The 21,011-nt window shown below is 41.4% G+C and overlaps 1 protein-coding gene across 1 annotated transcript; it reads left to right on the top strand.

Moving 5' to 3' along the window:
- Nucleotides 1-942: 942 nt before the first annotated feature.
- On the top strand, nt 943-20,306 carry LOC308099667 (high-affinity choline transporter 1-like; the record flags this gene model as incomplete). The annotated part of the gene is made up of 8 exons (XM_080448401.1): nt 943-1,126; nt 5,534-5,647; nt 6,113-6,268; nt 8,722-8,870; nt 9,507-9,641; nt 15,520-15,607; nt 17,437-17,654; nt 19,746-20,306. The coding sequence occupies 8 exons, from the start codon at nt 943-945 to the stop codon at nt 20,304-20,306; spliced, it is 1,605 nt and encodes a 534-aa protein (XP_080304527.1).
- Nucleotides 20,307-21,011: the final 705 nt, after the last annotated feature.

Here is a 21,011-nt window from a genome sequence, read left to right as displayed (position 1 = left end):
ACACATCACACAGACCAACAATCCGTCACATGCCAGAATATGGCCTGCCCTCACAAACCCGCATCCCACAAACATCCAGCCACTGCCAACTCTCGTTCACCATGACATCTATGTCATTCATTCTTGTTTTGTGAGGGTACCTACCCGAGGGGACACGGGGAGAACATGCAAATTCCACACAGTTTGGAGGCCCTTTCGCTATTCCCCACCTAGGATATAGGCACTGATGACACGGAGGAGAGAACATGCCCCCAGCGCCCACAGTGTCCCCGGTGGGAATCGAACCCAGGACCTTTTAGCTGTGAGGCGACATCGCTACCGTCTGCACCACTGTGCCTGCATACCTTTAGTTTCTTAACCAGACTTAAACATGTTTTAAAAGTCAAGTTGTTATCATTTCAAAAGCCTTTAAAAGTATTTAAGTTGATACAGTCTGAATTGGAATACCCTGCCATGTGTGCATATATATAGGCAAGACAATGCACTTTGGTTTTGGACTTAAATTATACATTCTGCACTCATTCTAACCACAATAGTAGCAAAACATCAGCTACTGTAGGCTATGATTCAGATTATGATACTGTACTGTAACTTACATTATGTAAGGAATAAAAAAGATTTGAGAATTTATATACAAATAACAGTTATTTACTTTTGATTCAGTGCAGTTTAGCGAGAGTCCCATCTCCAGATACAGGTCCTTTTGCCCCTGAGGGCAAAAGAAACAGTGAATAGGCATGGAATTGACTGCATTTTGCAGCATTCATTATAACATTTCCGTGACAAATAATACATTTTATCATTAGACACACCCGATGGCAGCATCAGCCATGCATGGCAGCAACAGGAACAGTTAGGGATTCAATATATTTCTCAAGGACATTTCAATATGTTAACTGTAACACATCATGTCTGCTTGTATTTGTGTGTTACAGTTTCACGATGGCTCTAAACATAGCTGGGTTGGTAGCAATGTTGGTCTTCTATGCCTTGATCCTGGCGATGGGGGTCTGGGCTTCTAGGAAATCCATGAGGGAGGAGAAGAAATGTGTGGGATCCAGAAGTGAAGTCACCATGATAGGTGGACGCAACATCAACATTTATGTTGGCATCTTCACAATGACAGGTGAGAAAATACAATTTGTACTACGATGCATATGTCATAGATCAGGGATTCACTAGGCTGCACTAGCGCTCCTGTTTTCGTGTATAGAGGGGCGGGTGTATAGAGGCGCAGAGAGATTGCGCCTGATCCCATTGGTTCACCGATCTGTCCGTCAACCCCCGCCCCGTTAACACAACATTACGAGCGACGCCCACTGCACTCTGCTTGGGGAAATGAAACACTTCCTATACCGGGTACACCGACGCGTTCCTCCAGGCTTTTATTTTTTAGCAAAACTAAACAATAAAAGTCTGGAGATCGAGGCTAGGGATTCACAAACCTTTTCATGTCAAGGACCCCCAAATTGATGTGAACGCCGACCCCCAATCTGAAAAGCTGTGCCAGTGAAACTTTTCACAATTATTGAAACTTTTCACAATTATTGAAACTTTTCACAATTGTTCAAGATTTCCAAATGTTTCAAAAACAGCAGATCTAAGCCCAAAAATATCTGAAGAAACGTAATTATCTGAAAAACATGCATTGTTATAGCCTTCCAAGAAAATGGTTTCACAAAGACTGGTGGCGTCATCTTTACATCGGTACGGCTCGGTCTATATATACAGTAAGTCATCGCTCTCCACCAGACTTTGTCAGCTCGTGAAACTATTTTATGTATTTGCCAGACCCAAGGGGTCGGGCTTACATGAGGCTTTGTACCTTTTTCGTCCATACATGGGCATGGTCACTTTGTCCTCCGGCCCCAGCCAAAAAAGTCTGTCCCCCTTTCGTCCATACATGGGCATAAACACAGGCTGACACGTCATGTGAAGTCCGGTGACGTAGTGCTCTGATCTTATAAAGTACTTAAACTGGGTCTGGCAGAACCAGGTCTCCTGGTCTTGTTTTGTAACCAACATCCCATTGTCAGCTTTAGGTAGAGCAATAATTCTTTGTGAGATTGCCTTTTCCCATGACGTCCCTGTTCCCATGCTGTAGTTTGAAAACCATTGGTGTTGGGCAGAAACCTTGGCCCTCATTTATCAAAGTGGTTTAGACCAAAAAAACAGGTGTACGGTGAGATCGCCGCAATTGTCGGCATTTATCATTCCATCGTGACTTTGACTTGAGCGTACGGCACGCGGAGCAGCATTGTCTAACAATTTGACAAGTATCTGGACACATGTATCCACTCCAAAATGTATATCTAACACACCATTAAATAATCCCTATAAGTAAACTTATATAAAGATACGTCCTCTGGAGTTGTGTGCAACCTGGGCTAAGGATAAAAACCAGACGCTCCAAACCTGTGCCCAGCTCAGGTGATCTTCACGCTGTGGATTTATTTGGGCCATGGGAGATCGGAGATATAACCATCCTAGCACACACCAGCCTTCATCCGTTAATGTTTATGCATTCACTCATCAATCACTCCACAAACGTTCAGATTATGACTGCCTTGCCGGGCTATCTCTCATTAACGTGGCTTCACAGCAGCCCGTTACTCACAGGGAATACATGATTGCTCTATTTTAGTGTAACTCTAAAGCAAACTGTGCATGTCGGTAATGTGTTAGATTAATATATACAAACATATTCCATTCATGACAATGGGATTGGTGTCATTCATGTAGGCTGCTAGCCTACTTGTTAACAATTGTACCGTTACGGAATACATGAAAGACTGCTGTTTACACAGTGTGGCAAAATGCTACACAGTTGGGCTTGCAAGTAGGTGAGTGTGTGTGTGTGTGTGTGTGTGTGTGTGTGTGTGTGTGTGTGTGTGTGTGTGTGTGTGTGTGTGTGTGTGTGTGTGTGTGTGTGTGTGTGTGGTCGGACGCGGACATGACAGGCAGCGAGGCGGGCAGGGGAAACTCTTCCCTATTGGCTTTCCATACGTTGTTTGGTCGTATTCCGGGCGTTCATGTCGTAAAAACGGGGCGTTTCGAGAATATTTAAGGGCGTGCTATTTAAATGACGGTCGGTTTCTGCCGTCAGATTTATCAAAGCTCAGACCAAATGTACGCTAGGATTGGCTGTATAGGATTGCTTGATAAATCCCACATGGACGTGAGCGTAAACTCATTCCTGGGCTCTACGTTCCATTGATAAATGAGGGCTCTTGTATCTCCATTTCATCTTTATAATAAAATAAAATTAATTCCCTACTTTGTACATAGCGTATGACAGCGTTGTGCAAAAGTACTGAAAAGATGCAATGCATTGTGAGCTTGTAGATTTGCTACTTTTGAAAATGTGTGAAACATTTTGCCTTTAGTGACATGCCCAAAATAGGGACACCAGGTTGAAAGTGGTTAATGTTCACACCGGTGGCAAGCTGAACAATTAATCAGCTTTTATCGTCAATGTTATCTCTATGCAAATCAGCTTTTTACATTTTTTGATGAGCTTTTAAAAGCTGAATTCTAGCCAATCAGAGCACAGCATGATCTGAGTAGCCCGGATACTAGCTCATTCAGGCAATGTTTGTATTATGTCTGTATTATGTAATATTAATTTTGATTTGGCAAGAACATGGCATATTTATGGTCTGAAATAAAAGGATATACAACCAACAAGTCAAGGAAGCAGGGAAAATCGGTTGTGTTCCGTGACGGCCTCTCACCCTAGCTCTCCCGGGGAGAAGCCTTGCTCCCAGGGCAGAGGACTGTCACACGGTCTGCCGACCGTGCCTGGTTCTCACCGGGCGGAGCGGGGTATTGCAGCCTATGTGACCATTGAACGCACCCACAAAAAAACGAATGTTAAAGTTACATACTCCTACATACTGTCATTAAATTAATGATTAATTAATTATAACCTCCATCACCGACACACCATGTGTGTGTGATGATGATCAATCTGGCTGGCCTGCTCTGAAACGGGTTTCTCTCCCCGCTGCAGCCTGCAGCACGTCTTCTGCATTTGTGTGGGTGTGTGGTGGTGTCAGTGATGGAAAAAGTACTAAGTTTTACTTAAGTAAAGTATCAAAACTGCAATGTAGATATACTCTATTACAAGTAGTAAGTACATTAAAAAATGTACTTGAGTAAAAGTACAAAAGTACCTGCATCAAAATATACTTAATGTACCAAAAGTAGAAAATACTCATTATGCAGAAAGTCCCATTTCACAAGTTTTCAGATGTATAAAATGTATGAAAATCGTTTGAAAATAGAAGAGCTTGTAGATCGGCTATTTTATGAATGATCAGGAGCCTCCGTCATCTGATCCGCTGATGATCCATGTTGTCGCTATAACATGAGTCTTTAAAACTGTAGATCGTTCATAATAATAATAACTGATAGATAGGCCTATAGTACATATGTATATATACTGTATATACTGTATATATATATATATATATATATATATATATATATATATATATATATATATATATATATATATATATATATGTATATATGTATGTATATATATATATATATATATATACATAATATATATATATATATATATATATATATATATATATATATATATATATATATAGGCCTATTATTATAATTATTGTTGTTGTTGTTGTGAACATTAAAACATTGTGAGCTTGTAGATCTGCTATTTTCAAATGGCCGAAATGTATAGAGTTGAAGTGTTGTAATAATAGTCAAAATCAGTAACTAGTAACTAAAGTTGTCAAATATTTGTAGTGGCGTATAAGTACAATATTTGCCTCTGGGATGTAGCGGAGTAGAAGTAAAAGTATTGATAATTGGAAATACTCCAGTAAAGTAAAAATACCTGAAGTACTTAAGTACAGTACTTGAGTACATGTAGTTACTTTATCTCTGAACCGGCACGTACAGTACGTATGCGTGTGTGTGTGTGTGTGTGTGTGTGTGTGTGTGTGTGTGTGTGTGTGTGTGTGTGTATGTGTGTGTGTGTGTGTGTGTGTGTCTGTCTGTCAGCACACATTGCAGAACATTGTTCTTGTGAAGTAGTTAGTTTGTGCTTTTTTATTAAGATTATTAAGTTAAGTAATTTTTAGCATAGGGAACCGTGAGAGTGTCTCCTGAGACGGACTAGTGGAGAGCAGCGGTGATCTGTTTTAACAGCCTGTTTTGTCTCGCTTCATACAAGCACACTTGCGGAGACTTGAGTAACAGGTACTTGGACACGCCCAGTTTGATCGCTAATCCAAATGGATTTCTGCTTTTTTTAATGTCCAGCTTCCTTTGGTGTGAACGAAGCATAAGTCTTCCATGTGGGCTTTCTGCAGTAAATATTTAACCAATGAAAAGTATTAAGAGCTTGTGGCTCTCAATACTACATTGGATCCATTGGAATACAAGTTCGTTTTTTTGTGTGCGAGTGTCAATCTAAGTGTGTGTCTGTGTTCATGTGTATGTGTATGTGTATATGTAACTGTGTTAACTGTGTTAACTGCTTTATCTTCATCATCAGCCACCTGGGTTGGAGGAGGCTACATCATGGGTACAGCTGAGGCTGTCTACACTCCCTCTCGTGGCGTCATCTGGGCCCTAGGGCCCCCTTCATATGTGCTGTTATTCCTCGTTGGTAAGAAGCAGCATGTATATTCTTTCCATTTTCTGTAGGACTGTCCATTGTAGTCTGGGAAGAGCTGAGATTTAAGCCTGTGTATTTGTTTTTAGAAAAAACACAAAACACACTCCAACATCTTGTTTATTATGCCCTCAACTTCACTAAAATAGGATTTGGGTACAAAATTGGTGGGAAGATGTTTTTACATTTTGGACCCGCAAAATAATCATAGAACTGGGGACCCCCCAAAATAATCATATATGTACTGGGTAACCCCCAAAATAATCATATTGGAACTGGGGACCCCCACCCTGACAAGCACTTGGAATTGTAGAAGTTGGCATTTAATTTTGTTTTCTTTGACCAGTTTGTATAGTATAATCTGTTAGTTACTTTTGATGCAGTAATGTTTTTTTTTCTTTTAAATTAAATTATCACTTCACTGTCTTCTGTTGACCCCCCCCCCCCCCCCCCCAACAGGAGGCTTGGTCTTTGCTAAACAAATGAGGTCTAAGCGCTACGTGACGATGATGGATCCATTTCAGCATCGCTATGGCAACACAATCACCACAGCCCTTCTGCTTCCCAGTCTCCTCAGTGACATTCTGTGGGTGGCCGGCACCCTGTCTGCCTTGGGTCAGTCATAGCCTTGTTCCCAGCCTTTTCGCATTTCCGAGGAGAAAAGCCTGGTCACGACTTAATGCAGAGTAGAGCTGGGATCGGGCCCGAACACGTCCCGTTACCGACATATTTATGTCCGACCTGAATCGAGCCTGACCATTCATTATTAATATGCGTCCGACCCAGGGCCCGGTACTGATGCTTTTTTTCCCTCACTTTTTCTTTTCTTTCTTTTTCTTTGAGGAAGGCACTTTATTAGTCAGGCAAGGTGCACATTATAACACGTTTGCGTGTCAGTGTAATAAGTGGCTTCCTCAAAGAAAAATAAATGAGGAAAAAAAGAAAGAAAAGGCGACTGACTGATTATACTAGTAGGGGCCTGTAAGTTACCATGAAAGGGGATCATTTTATATCTATACAGTACATTGATTATTAAATAGTATAAGACATGCACAGCACTGCACACACACACCTTTTCCACAGTTATCATCAATAGCCTTTATTAATATTCGGTCTTACCAGCATTGACAATAGAGCACCGAAGTCTGACGTAATGTACACATCCTAGGTTTGTCTACCTGGTTCGCGGTTTTCCACCCCCATTCTGAATCCCCATAGACGTATTTAATATCGCGTCAAATAAGAACTGTGTTCCAAAAATAAACAAATGACCCTGGCGGTTTTACTCTTATGGATATGAAGCATCAACTGACGGTGAGAAAACGCTAATGTTACTTCCGCCAAATTAGAAACAGACTGTATCAAATATAAGTGACTGACTATCATAAACGATACAGAACCTCCTCCCTGACAATATCGTCGAGACAGTTTGTTTATTTTTCGACCACAATTCTTATATGAGACGATTCGATGATGACCCAATGTTATTCTCCATAGCTAAATTACTTTACGAACCTGGGGATGAACGAGTGACGTCAGGACTTCTGTACTCTATGGACATCAGCTTTTAAAGTCCACGTAGCGGGCAGAGGCAGGCTATTAATATGATCATCATGGATCGAGTTATTTACTCAACTGTTGACTGTTTAACAGCTTATAAATCAAGCTATTAACATTTACCAATCCAACCATCGTGGTTTACATGTTGTCATGGAGGAAGAGGATAGCATCCACAGTTGGCGGGTTCAACCCTGTCCTCCTCTGTTCAATGGTTCTTCCAGCTGCACTAAAGTTTTGTCCGCTGCTGCCGGTTGGGAAAATGCTGTTAATTAGCTATTTTAACATTTAAACCTATTATTAATATCATTATTTGGATAAAGTAGTACAACGATTCATAAAACCCATCATAATCATTTAATGTTTTTATCATGATCTGACAATGTCAGTGCGGGTTCATTCCCGACAGCCTGCTGCTGCTGCTGCTGTGGGCTGCAGTTATAGATCAGCCTTATTCGTCGTACGATGGTGTCGCGCGTTGAAAATATCAGAGCTACAAGCTCACAACACGTTGCAATGCGTCGCCTAGTGAGCTTGTATGTCTGCTATTTTCGATATGCAACAACACCGGCATACGGCGAAGCACAAATCAAACTTCACACAGCTGATGCGTCTCCTCCTAATCAGCGCTGCTACGGTGTCATGATAAACAGAACCGGGGTGCCGACGCCCGAGGTGATAGAATCTGAACCAAGCCGGACCCAATTGACGATAATAAAACACAGGGACCCGAAATCGTATGGGTCATGGATATTATACAAAGCACAGCACAGTCTGTCTGCAATGGATAAAGTGGTGAAAGTTGGTGACACATTGCAGGCAACTTGAGGCAAGTAATCAACATTCCTTGCGCCATCATGATATAACATTAACAAAACAAAACAAAAGCTTTAGGTTTGGCATATTAAGGTTGAATGAGATGTAACTCTGGTCCATAGCATTAGAAGGAGTTCTCCTTCCTTTCCCCTCACACCCGCGGTAGCGCAGGCTGTGCAGCCTCTCGTCTTTAGTAAAATATCAAAAAAGGCACTTTCGCTACTCACCAAAACAAAGACCGTTTTATGGAGTTGAAAGCCTACTCTACTTAGAGGGAACACTCGGAGCCCCCCACCTCACGTGTACAGTAAAATACACTTTTTGGACAGAAAATTTAATATTTCACCAAAAGGAAAAAATGTTTTGGTTACTCCACTGCGCCCCCTACATATCTGGTCAATGGAATTTTTCTATTGACCAGATTCTTCCTTCCGGTGAAATATTTTCTTTTCTGTCCAAAAAGTGGAAACATCATCATCTTTAATTATTAGAGATTAGACATATCCATTACTGGTTAAATAACGTTATGTTTTCTTTCCTACAATATTTAACAACTACTAAAGTGAGGTTGTAAATCTGCTATGAAAGTTTGTCTATTGCTGTGGTTGGTTCACCTACAGTATTATGACATGTGCAGAGTTGGGACACTAGGGTTCAATTGGCTTATAGACACGTGTGTATTGTGTGTTTTACAGGTGGGACAGTCAGTGTGATTCTTGATCTTCATTCGTCCTACGCCATCATCCTGTCTGCAGGTGTTGCTATCACCTACACAATGCTGGGAGGCCTTTACTCAGTGGCCTACACCGATGTCATCCAGCTGTTGATCATCTTCATCAGTCTGGTGAGAGCAGACACAATAATAATACTACTAATAATAAGAAATTATGCATGAGAAAACAGCAAAGAAAAACAACTTTTTTAGGGGAAAAAACTCTAAGAAAAGGCTAAAACGAAGGAATAAAGTCAATAAAAACACTGGAATGAAGCGAAGGGGGAAGGGGGGGTTAGCTGGGGAAAGCCATATTGAAGAGGTGGATTTTGATGGTGGTTTTGAAGGTTAGGAGGGTGCATGGGGGCTTCTCTGAGAGTATTGGGAAGTGTATTTCACAGAGTTGGGGCAGCAAAAGCTCTATCGCCCCAGGTACAGTACATGAATGTCAGGGGCAGCATAGCTGAATGGGTAGAGACTGGGAAGCAGAAGGTCTTAGGTTCAATTTCCGGCCCTGGCAATATGTCGAGGTGTCCCTGCATGAGCAAGATCCTTAGGTTTACTTGTAACTGCACTTGGATATTTTCACAATTTAGCTTTTTTCTTTTGGAAATATTTTGGGAAATATATATTTTTTTTGAAAGAGTGTGGCAAGTTTTGATACATTTTGGAAAGTGGTTAAGGCAACCTCCATCCCCCATCCACGATAGCATTGGAGGTGCAAAACATAATTATGTTTTTGTTGAACTATTTCCTTTCCTTTCCCAGTGGCTGTGTGTTCCCTTTGTAATTCTCCACCCATCATCATCTAATGTGACACTCACACCTTTACACTCATCGCCCTGGATGGGGGAGCTCAAGACGGAGGACGTTGGAAAATGGATCGATGAATTCCTCTTATTGGTTAGTTTTTGTTTTCCCCCAAATCCTATTCATGTACAGTGTGCATCTGTGTTTACATATCCGCACTGTCAGGCGGAGACTGTCAATGTCCATATTTCATATTTGTATATATTTTATAATTATGGTAGGTTACACAAAAGTAGCAGAAACAGCCTACAAGCTGGAAGATCTACAATTTTCACAGAATGTTTGCCTCAGAATAGCTATAGAGTTCATGTGGTGACTAAATAATAACTGCATTGGATCCATTGGAACGCAGGTTCTTTTTTCCTTTGTCTTAAAATTGTCTTAAAAGTAATAGTTACAAGCTACAGCTACAATTCAATTTTATTAAAGTGTCAAATCACAACAAGTTGTCTCAAGACACTTTACATGTAGAGCCGACAGACCCGACAGTCCCACCCTGAGCGAATTTTTTTGCGACAGTGGCAACGAAAAACTCCCCCTTAACTGGAAGAAACGTCAGGCAGACCCTAGGCTCTATTAGGGTGGGGGCCTTCTGCCTCGACCGTGTCGGGGGGAAAGAAGAGAGAGAGAGGGAGAGACAGAGGAGAGACAGAGAGAGATACAAGTAGTAATAACAATAGTTGCAAATATAATAGTTTAAGATTGTATGATAATATAGTACAACAATAATGTGTATGCAGTATATAATGGTATAAGAATGTTAAGATAATATACAGTAAAGTGTAGTGGTATAGTGTAATGTAGTAGGAATCCACGGTCGTGCTCCATGGAGAGGCCTGGTCCGCAGTCACACTCTTGATCTGCAGCTGGGGGTCCGTAGTGACAGTCCATGGAACTGCGACGTGGGAGATAAAAGAAACTCCGGGGAACGGGTCCCCGGGAGTGGAATTAGTGGCCTTACTAGAACGTGAATCCGTACAGTTTTAATTACAATTGCACCAGTGGGACACAAACCCACACAACCCAAAGGGAGGGCGAGAAGAGAGAGGACGAGAGGAGAAAGGAGAGAGGAGAGAGGAGGGGGGGGGGGGGGGGAGAGGGGAGAGAGGAGGACTGTAGGGTGACTGAGTACTGAGAAACACTATACAAATACAAATTCACGATGTAGGTCAAAAATCACCTGGCATCTGTCTACATACACTTCGGCTATAGGCTTTATCATAAAGAAAGTAGTCTTTATAATATACAGAGTGTGTCTGCTTCACGGACTGAGACTGGGAGAAGGTTCCACAGCTGAGGTGCCTGAAACTTAAATGCTCTGCCTCCTGTTCTAACCTTTTTGGGGTTTCCTGGAGCCGTAAGCATTTTTTCATACTGTGGACGCAATGGTGTTTTGGCTGATCTCTTCTTCTGGTTCCTGTCAGTATGCGTGCAGCGGCATTCTGGACTAGCTGCAGGCTATTTAGGGACTTACTTGGGCTCTTATAAGGATACTGGTTAAAGCAAGCACATCATGGCACTGGCATAATCATAAGACTTAAGTATAATGTAGGCCAGGGCATAAGTGGTTTATAGAAGCAAGTAATCAATAAATTAGAATAGTATATGATTAATATTGTTTGATTGGCCGCCAATTGTCAATGTTCAGGATATATCGGTTATAAAATTGGCCCTGACAGTCATACAGAATATAAATGAGTAATTACAGAACAAACCCCTGGGGGGGAAGCAGTACATGAACAGAGCTCACCTGGCATGCTCTCATTCAGCCTCACCGTCTTCTATTGGAGAGGATCCAATCAACACAACTAGAGTCAACACCAAAGTAGTTTACAGAGTTCATCCACAAACAGGCGTTGTTGAATAGTGTTGAAAGATGATGAAAAATCAACAAACAGCTTGGCATAATTTTGAGTAAAAGATCACACAAGGTGACAATAGCGTGCTGTACACCCTGCCACTCCTATGTTCAAACTGCAACAGACCAAGAAGGTGTTTAGTCCAGAAGTTCCTGTTTAATCAGTTTCTCAACAGACTATTATGATCAGGGAGCTCAGGGCAACTGGCATGCAGTCACCTTTTGGTGGTGTTCTGTGTGCGTGCACATTTGTATTGCTTTTTTATATATTTCTGTGAGGTTTATTTTCCTCTAAGTGTAATGTTAAAAAATGTGATCATGAAATCAAAATGTGGTTTAGTAGTTAAACCGAATGTCTAAATGATCAAATATAATCAGTGTAATACAGAACATGAAAACAATAAGGATCTTTTGAAACAACAAATTCAGTGGGATTATTTATCAAGCATGTCAGCGTAGGACTGGCTGCTGATCTACAACCGTATCATTACTTTTAATGAAATGTAAAACAGGTATGCTGACATTGGTCCAGGTCTAACCCTAACAAATCATTTGACTAGACGTTTCCAGCAGACAGAGAACTGAGAAAAAGAAATAAACTAAGGAACTGAAATTTCAATCATAACTAATGTTTTTATTATTATTATTATTATGTGCATTACACTTTTTTTCATAATTATATAATTAAACTATTGACTTATTCTCATTATTTCAATTAGGGGTCTATAATAAGATGAAAAGGCAGTGGCTAAATAGATCTCATGCCCACAATGAGACTGTTGGGGCCCAGAGGGGGCCCTTCTGTTCTAACCTTCTTGAATTAGCACTCACGTCACGAATGTGTTCCATTGTGAGCTTGTAGATTCTCTACTTTTACTTGTAGTGGAGTAAATTTTACCAGGATGACTGTAGGGTGACTGAGTACTGAGAAACACTATACAAATACAAATTCACAATGTAGGTCAAAAATCACCTGGCATCTGTCTACATACACTTCGGCTATAGGCTTTATCATAAAGAAAGTAGTCTTAAATATACAGAGTGTGTCTGCTTCACGGACTAATCCAGTACCTGGCCTGTAGACCTGTAGACTGAGTCAGTGGGTCCCTAGACATGAATAATCACAGGTGCTTGTCCGCAATAGTGCCACGAATGGCGTAATGGCCAAATCAAATATGGCCGCCATCGGCTATGATGAAAATCCAACTTTTTTGTTTTTGAGTGTATATTCACATGTAATACCTCCATTTTGACTAATTGGGGGTGTGGAATTCATTTCTTATATTGTTATGACCATTTTGGGTGATTTTGACCTTGAAAGGTAATGGTCAAGGTCATTTTGCTATTCCGAAGACCTTAGCCATAACCCGGCCATTGTTAGGAGTAAAAACAGGTGCAATCAGTCTAATCCAACTAATTCTGACATTTAGAATACATTTTTGATATTGTTTTGACCATTAAGGATCATCTTGTCATTGAAATATCAATATCAATGTCATTATTAAATAACCCGATTAAAGGTTTTTTCTTTACTGTCACTTTTTTTCATAATCATTTTTTTTATTTATAACAAAAGACATGTACATGAGAAATATAACAATTATAAACATCCCCCTTTAACTTTTTCTCATGTGCATGTCTTTTGTTTTAAATAAAACAAATGATTTTGAAAAAAATACAATAAAAGTGACAGTAAAGGAAAAAAACATAATCGAGTTGTTGAATAATGACATTGATATTGATATTTCAATGACAAGATGATCCTTAATGGTCAAAACAATATCAGAAATGAATTCTAAATGTCAGAATTAGTTGGATTAGACTTATTGCACCTGTTTTTACTCCTAACAATGGCCGGGTTATGGCTAAGGTCTTCGGAATAGCAAAATGACCTTGACCATGACCTTTCAAGGTCAAAATCACCCAAAATGGTCATAACAATATCAGAAATTAATTCCACACACCCCAATTAGTCAAAATGGAGGTATTACATGTGAATATACACTCAAAAACAGAAAAGTTGGATTTTCATCATAGCCGATGGCGGCCATATTTGATTTGGCCATTACGCCATTCGTGGCACTATGGCGGACAAGCACCTCTGTGATTATTCATGTCTAGGGACCCACTGACTCAGTTCAAGTGAGAAATTCCCCCAACACCAAATTGCGAACAGGTCTACAGGCCAGGTACTGGATTAGACTGAGACTGGGAGAAGGTTCCACAGCTGAGGTGCCTGAAACTTAAATGCTCTGCCTCCTGTTCTAACCTTTTTGGGGTTTCCTGGAGCCGTAAGCATTTTTTCATACTGTGGACGCAATGGTGTTCTGGCTGATCTCTTCTTCTGGTTCCTGTCAGTATGCGTGCAGTGGCATTCTGGACTAGCTGCAGGCTATTTAGGGACTTACTTGGGCAGCCTGATAATAAAGCTTTGCAATAGTCCAGCCTAGAAGTAACAAATGCGTGAACACGTTTTTCTGTATCATTTTGAGACAGAATGTGCCTAACTTTTGCAATATTACGCAGGTGAAAAAAGGCAGTTATTGAAATTTGTTTTATGTGGGACTGAAAGGACTATCTTGGTCAAAGGTAACTCCCAGATTCTTTACAGTGGCCCTGGAGGTCAAGTAATACCATCTAGGGTAAACTTCTCATCGGCTAATTTATCTCTAAGGTGCTTAGGGTCAAGTACAATAACTTCAGTTTTGTCCGAGTTGAGGAGTAGGTAATTACGAGTCATCCAACTCTTGATGTCTATAAGACATGCTTGAAGTTTAGCCAGTTGATCTATTTCATCTGGCTTCATCGATAGGTATAATTGTGTATCATATTTCCTAATGATCTCACCCAAAGGAAGCATATATAGAGTAAATAGTAATACAAGCTTTCTGCCCGACAGCGGTGATGTCCATGTGTGCACTGGTTCAGTTCCTTTGTTTTGCGTTTGATGGTATTACTACTATATTTCATTATTTTATTTGGCTTGACCCCAGTCTCTGATAGCCTGGTAAACCATCCCCCTTCCGGAAATCTCATTTGCATTTGATTTCAGGAATGAGTCTGGCATGAACTCCTATTTGGCTATTTGGCTGTGGGCGGGAGCTAGTACCGTTGCCTGACAACCCCTTCAGCCAATCAGCAGTTCGTTCCACCACCACCACAGAGCAGCGTGGCGCAAGGGGACATTAGAAAGGGCCATGCCGAAAATAGGTTGCTTTATTCGGATACATGTTTGTCACTACATACCCCTGCCGGTTCTCTGAATTTTTCTGTCATGATTAATTGACCACATATATGAAGTTAAACAACTAAATGCTGTCCGAAAAATTTCTTAAAAGTAATTTCCGTGCCACAAAAAAGAAGTCTGAGAGCGTTTTGAAGTTTTAATTTACGGCTGAGAAATGTTTAATGGTGGCCGTTCGTTTCCGTTCGTTTTCGCTCGGCTGCACTCGGCTCCATTCGGCTTCCACCTGATTGGCCAATGTGGGCTGTCAATCACAGAACAATGAGCGAGGATGCTGATAGGAGAGTTCATGTTGTGAATTCCGCAGAAACGCCCAGACAAGCTCTCAGGCCAGACTCACTCCTGAAATCAAATAGAAATGAGCTTTCCGGAGGGGGGGTGGTTTACCAGAGTCTGGTGTATTAACTCAGCTGTGTGGAACCTCATGCACACACCCTGGCACATTCCTCGTTAGTGGCAGAAAAGATCACAAAGTGAGTAAGTGGTGCCTGCTCTGTTTGATAAGTTTATGCTGGTATTCAGGTGGTACTACTCTGTTTGATGTGTGGGCGCTGGTATTCATGCGGTACTACTCTATTTGATGTGTGGGTGCTGGTATTCATGCAGTACTACTCTATTTGATGTGTGGGCGCTGGTATTCATGCGGTAATAGTGCCGCGGATCATATGAGACGCGTTGTTAGCTTGTAGATCAGCTCTGACGCAATGCACTGTGTGTGTGTGTGTGTGTGTGTGTGTGTGTGTGTGTGTGTGTGTGTGTGTGTGTGTGTGTGTGTGTGTGTGTGTGTGTGTGTGTGTGTGCAGTCCCTGGGAGGACTGTGCTACCAGTGCTTCTATCAGAGGGTCCTTTCTGCTGCATCACCTGCTCAGGCCAGAATCATGTGTTTTGCATCAACGATCATCTGCTTCATCATGGGGATTCCCTCATTCATCATAGGAGCAGTGGCTGTTTCTGCAGGTACTTTACAAACACACAACTTACACACACTGTTAAAGCTGCAATCCGTCACTTTTGTCCTACCCAGGATTCGAACCCTGACCTCCTGCATGAGACCGATTTTCTACCGCTGAGTTAAGACCTCCTTGGCCAGGGGGGAATATTGCTCTTATGAGTTTCAGGCAATACCACTTGTCAACCTAGCATGGAATTCAGACTGATTCGCTCTGTTTGGCCATGGTCCTATTTGACTCATATTTCCAAAAGTCACCAATTACGTAGGCAAGTCACGAAGTGACCTGAATTTTACATTGGAAGCCACTGGTCCCCCCCACAGACCAACCAGAAGCCGCTGCGCCTGGGTGCCCGCGGGTGCCCGTCCTGCCCCTTGGAAATAGGATCAGTACCAGACTCAGAAGCAAAGTGAGAAGAAAAAACCTGCCGAACTGAGAGAATCAGTCTGGATCCCAGGCTATTTGTCAATGGAAGAGTATAGGCAGACCTCCTCCAACCACTGTAGTATTAACATACTCTACAATACAGATTGGTTCAAATAATGTTTACAAGTTTGAGATTGCAGCTTTAAACTCACACTCTGTAGGATTTTGGATATCATTTTTCAATGGCATATTTTCACAATAACTATTCCACATAAATGTGTTGTGTCCACCACTAATCTAAATACTGTTTTTATTTGCGAGTGTCTGGCCCTATATTCCCACTACTCTGAGCTTTTGTCCTCGTGAGATGAGAAAAGTCTGGGCATGATGTTAGATTCCCACCAAATAGTAAAAAAAGAAAAGAAAAGCATGCACGTGCAGGAAGGCAGTAAGGCACAACAAATGCAGCAACACCCGGAGCAGAGGCGATGATTGACAGGCAAAATCCCTCAACTGCGACACCTGCAGGCAAAGATTTATTCTTTTCATTGCAGTTGAAAAGGCTTTATGAATCTGAGAGAAACTAGAAAAAGTGCTCCTGGGAGCACAGGTCTCCACCAGGTCAGGTACGTTACTGTGGCCTCCTGGTGGCGCTATAATAGGCCAATGTGAAAAGGGTGCCATTTATTCTTAGACCTTTAACGGCAATCGGACAGTGCATTCATGATTTGAGGCATTTTGTTCCAAAAATGTGTTTTGCTTTAGACCTGCTGGTGGCGCTATAACAGGCCAATGTGAAAAGGGTGGCATTTCTTCCTCGACCTAGTGGGAATGAGCGTGTGAAATTTCCTGCAAACTTTGGAAGCCAACCTTAGCCAATGAGGATGGAATATGGGAAATCGGACAGATTGCTGTTGATCACATGACTATAGAGATACTGTGTACCGATTTGCATGACGTTTGGATAAAATCTGTAGGAGTAATATTAAAAAAAGGGTTTTGCACAAATCGGCCTCCTGGTGGCGCTATAACAGGCCCATGTGAAAATTTGGGGCAGAGGTTTTGCATTGGCATCCAGGGAGTGTGTGTGCACAGTTTCGCAGCGACCGGGCCAACGGTGCCGGAGATTACCTGGGCACGGACGGACGGGGTGCAAAACATACTCTCTCGGCATTCCTTTCGGCCTGGCGGAGACAAAACACCTGCTATGGATCACTGGAGTGGAATTTTCAGTTGAAACATTTGAATACACGTTTGAAGGACCATGATAAAGACTTTTAATGTGTTGTAAAACTGAATGTCATGAAACCTTTAAAGATTGATTGATTCTGTTCCGAATTGTTGCCATCTTGCCGATCAATGATGACATATTTGTCATTGGGCTGCCCTCTGCTGGTCCACTGACTATAAGACAAAAACATGTTCAAGTTCATCTTCTCATCACTTTGGATGTCCGGTTCCCCCTTTCAGACTGGAACCAGACAGAGTATGGTCTTCCAACTCCGTTTGAGCGAGGGGAGGCAGGGAATGTGCTTCCACTGGTCCTGCACAACCTCGCCCCGTCCTGGGTGTCTGTGTTGGGCATTGGGGCATTGACTGCAGCCGTCATGTCCTCTTCAGACTCTGCCATGCTTTCTTCTGCATCCATGTTCACTCAGAATATCTACAAAAGCTACCTCAGGAAACAGGTTGGATACTTTGCTTTATGTGTACTATAACCATATGTAAATATGTCTCTGCATGTTTGCGCCTACTTGTGTTTATGTGTTTTTATGTATAAGTGACTATATCACTTTGCATCCTGCCAAGAAATGCTAAACCGTTGTTGTGATAAGCACAGAGGACCTGTAGGGCTTTCAGCTATGCAAAATAGGTTTTGGTATGATAGCAGATGGGTGCTCTATTAAAGCTGCAATCCATAGCTTTCTTTGTGAATAAAACATTATTTGGACAATTTCTATGTTAATACAATATAACTAACACAATTGCAGTGGTTGGATCTGCTCTTCTATTGAGACATTGTGGTTGGGTAGGACCACTACTGGTTGACAAGAGCAATGGCATGAAATTCTGAGGGAAATGTCTCGCCCTCCCAAATTAGCTGTCCGTTATTATCTCAACAGTAGAAATGTCAGCACTCGCAGGGGGAACAAACCGAATCCCGGGTACTACATCGTACAACTTACCATCCTAAATCTCTTAAAAAGAGTCTTACTGTATCACATTTAACCATGTTAGACAGATATGTAGCTCTGATGAGGAATTTCGAGGAACAGTCAATTATCGTTAAAGACCGGTTTGAAAAAGGTGTTACAGGGAAGAGTGGATATAAAAATGTAATATGTATGCTGAAATGTCCCTGTGACCTTAGGAGCTCTGAATAGCAGGATCACTAAAAACAGGAATGCTCTTTGTACCTAGCTGCATCCAGTCCAGTATTTCTACTCTCAAAATATATTGGGATGGAGGTGGACCCGAATGAGGATTTTAGCATTGGAACAATATTATATTAGTATGATTCATGGACTCCATTGATTCATTATCATGATTAGGCCTCTGGTTGTATGATGTGTGTGGTCAGTGTGGATGCTGTGATTTGCTGTTTCCTCCCCCAATCGTTGTTACCTTTGAAAACTGGGGCATGGAAGGTTAAATTTGAAGATTCGTTTTTTTCTTCAATAATGGCAATAATGTGTTTGCTTCATCTATGTTGCATTACTTGTGCTACCTTTGTATGTTATTTGTATATTGTATGATTGTTCACTATTGTGCTAAGGTCTTGACACGCCGGTTTCATCATCCCATGACCTGCACCTGTCATTCATATTTAGTCTAAAGAAGAGCTTTGGCTCTAAATGTTACTTACTCGTTGGATGCCTAAATAAAAGTCACTTAAAGGACGACTTCACCCATTTTCAACCTATCTTCATATAATTAGGCCTCACTAATGCTCATGATAATATGGTAAAAATAAGAATCTACTCGGCCTGTGTCTTATAGGAGAGCTGAGGACACTTCAGAAACCTGCCTACTAGTGTTATTATTTTTTTAACGCAAGAACAATGGCTTCCATTATAGCATGCTAACTTTCCAGGATTAGAAAGCCTGCAGTTTCTATTACAGTAGCTTGGATTCCCCATCAATGATGTCACAGGTAGGAGGGTTTCTGAACTGTCCACAGCCCTCCTCTGAGACACAGACAGAGTAGACAAAAATGTTACCATATTATAATGAGCATTAGTGAGGACCAATTATATGAAAATAGGTTGACAATGGATGAAGTCGTCCTTTAAGGGAGCCACAGTGGGCAGAGCTTCTTTTTGTTTTGCTTTTGATCCTTGTTCGTTTTGAGTCCATCAAGGTTGTTCGATGTGTGTGACTTATTTTGATCTTGTTCGAATCCCAGGTAGGATATGAAAGTTATGAATTGCAGCTTTATTGAATTAAAGAAATACATTTGGGACCAGATCAGTGAACGAGAATAAACACTTCTGAGATCAGAGTTTTAAGCCTGATGTACACTTTGTCGTATGATGGTGTCACGCGCTGAAAATAGCAGATCTACAAGCTCATCCACAACATATTATGAGCTTATAGATTTGCTATTTTCTGCGGGCCACACCACCATCCAAAATTTGGTATTAGGCACCAGAAGGAGATCAGACGGCCAACACTGATCTGCATCGTCATTAAGACACAGTCATAAAGCAAATACTTGATTTAATATTGCATCGATGTCGTCATTTTGTAATAACAAGTATTTTCCACTCTCTCTCAAGGCATCAGAGAGGGAGTATGCATGGGTGATCCGCCTAGGTGTGCTGCTAGTGGGCTTGGCTGGCACCGGTCTGGCCTTAACTGGGGAAGGCGCCCTGGCTTTCTGGTTGATAAGTTCAGACCTGCTGTACTGCACGATCTTCCCGCAGATCATCTGTGTCGTACATTGTCCCTTCGCTAACGGATACGGTGCGGCCACCGGCTACTTCCTGGGGACTTTTCTGAGATTTCTGAGCGGGGAGCCTCTACTCCACATCCCCCCTGTCCTGATGTTTCCCGGTTGGAGGGAGGATGAGTTAACAGGAGACATCCACCAGTATTTTCCCTTCAGGTCTTTGATAATGTTGCTAACCTTGCTCATCATTCCCTCAGCCTCCTTGCTGGCACGTCTGGTGTTCACCCGCCACATGCTGCCTCCTTCCTGGGATGTCCTTGGTGTCTTTAGGGAGGCTGGGACGGCTGTAAAGGGTGAAAATGGAGCGGGGAGAGCAGAAGTAATCTTACCTGCTGCTACTGAGACTACTGAGAATTTGCTGGCTATCTCCTCCACCTCCAGCTGCTAGGAGGATGGTAGAGCCCAACCGATGATACATATTTTATGCCAATTATCCCGATTTTGGAGAATACTAGACCACTGAATATTGATGACCGCAATGGATAGCACTTTCTAATAACTATACAGTTATAAGCATTTTATTGCCGATTTTAATGTTCTTAATGATTGTATTCTCATACTTTTTAAATGATAGATTCAATAAGTATTATATCAATTTACAAACCAGTTATTTAGGAGTTGTTAATGGTTCATAAGATCATTCAGAAAGTCTTAAGTAAATTATATTCAGACCATTTGTATGTATATTTATGAGTAAATTTGTACATGCATGGTTAGTGAGCTTGTTAATACCTGTTTTGTTACACTTATTCATATACTCAATGAATGATTTATTAAGGTAGTTGCTACTTGTTAGTTAAGTATTTCGCGTGAGCCCATCTAAAGTGATGACTATCTATGCCGTATAAAGCAATTATAAATGAGATAGAAGCGGTGATATAGAAAATGCCAATATGTATTCCAACAAACAACGACACCTGAGACAGAACATGCCCTTGCAGTGTAAAAATAAAACAAACAACATTTTGCTGTATGAAAATAAACAATAAACAATCTGCTATGCTATGAATGTAAACATGGCTGAAAAATTAAATAAAGATTATTGTACTGTATGAAAACAAAACAATCTATGTTCTGCCCTCACTATGCGTAT

The sequence above is a fragment of the Gymnoscopelus braueri genome (assembly GCF_963280865.1).
Source record: "Gymnoscopelus braueri genome assembly, chromosome: 13".
Classification (NCBI taxonomy): domain Eukaryota; kingdom Metazoa; phylum Chordata; class Actinopteri; order Myctophiformes; family Myctophidae; genus Gymnoscopelus; species Gymnoscopelus braueri.
Note: the sequence above shows the minus strand (reverse complement) of the source record. Positions and strands in the feature narration are given on the sequence as shown.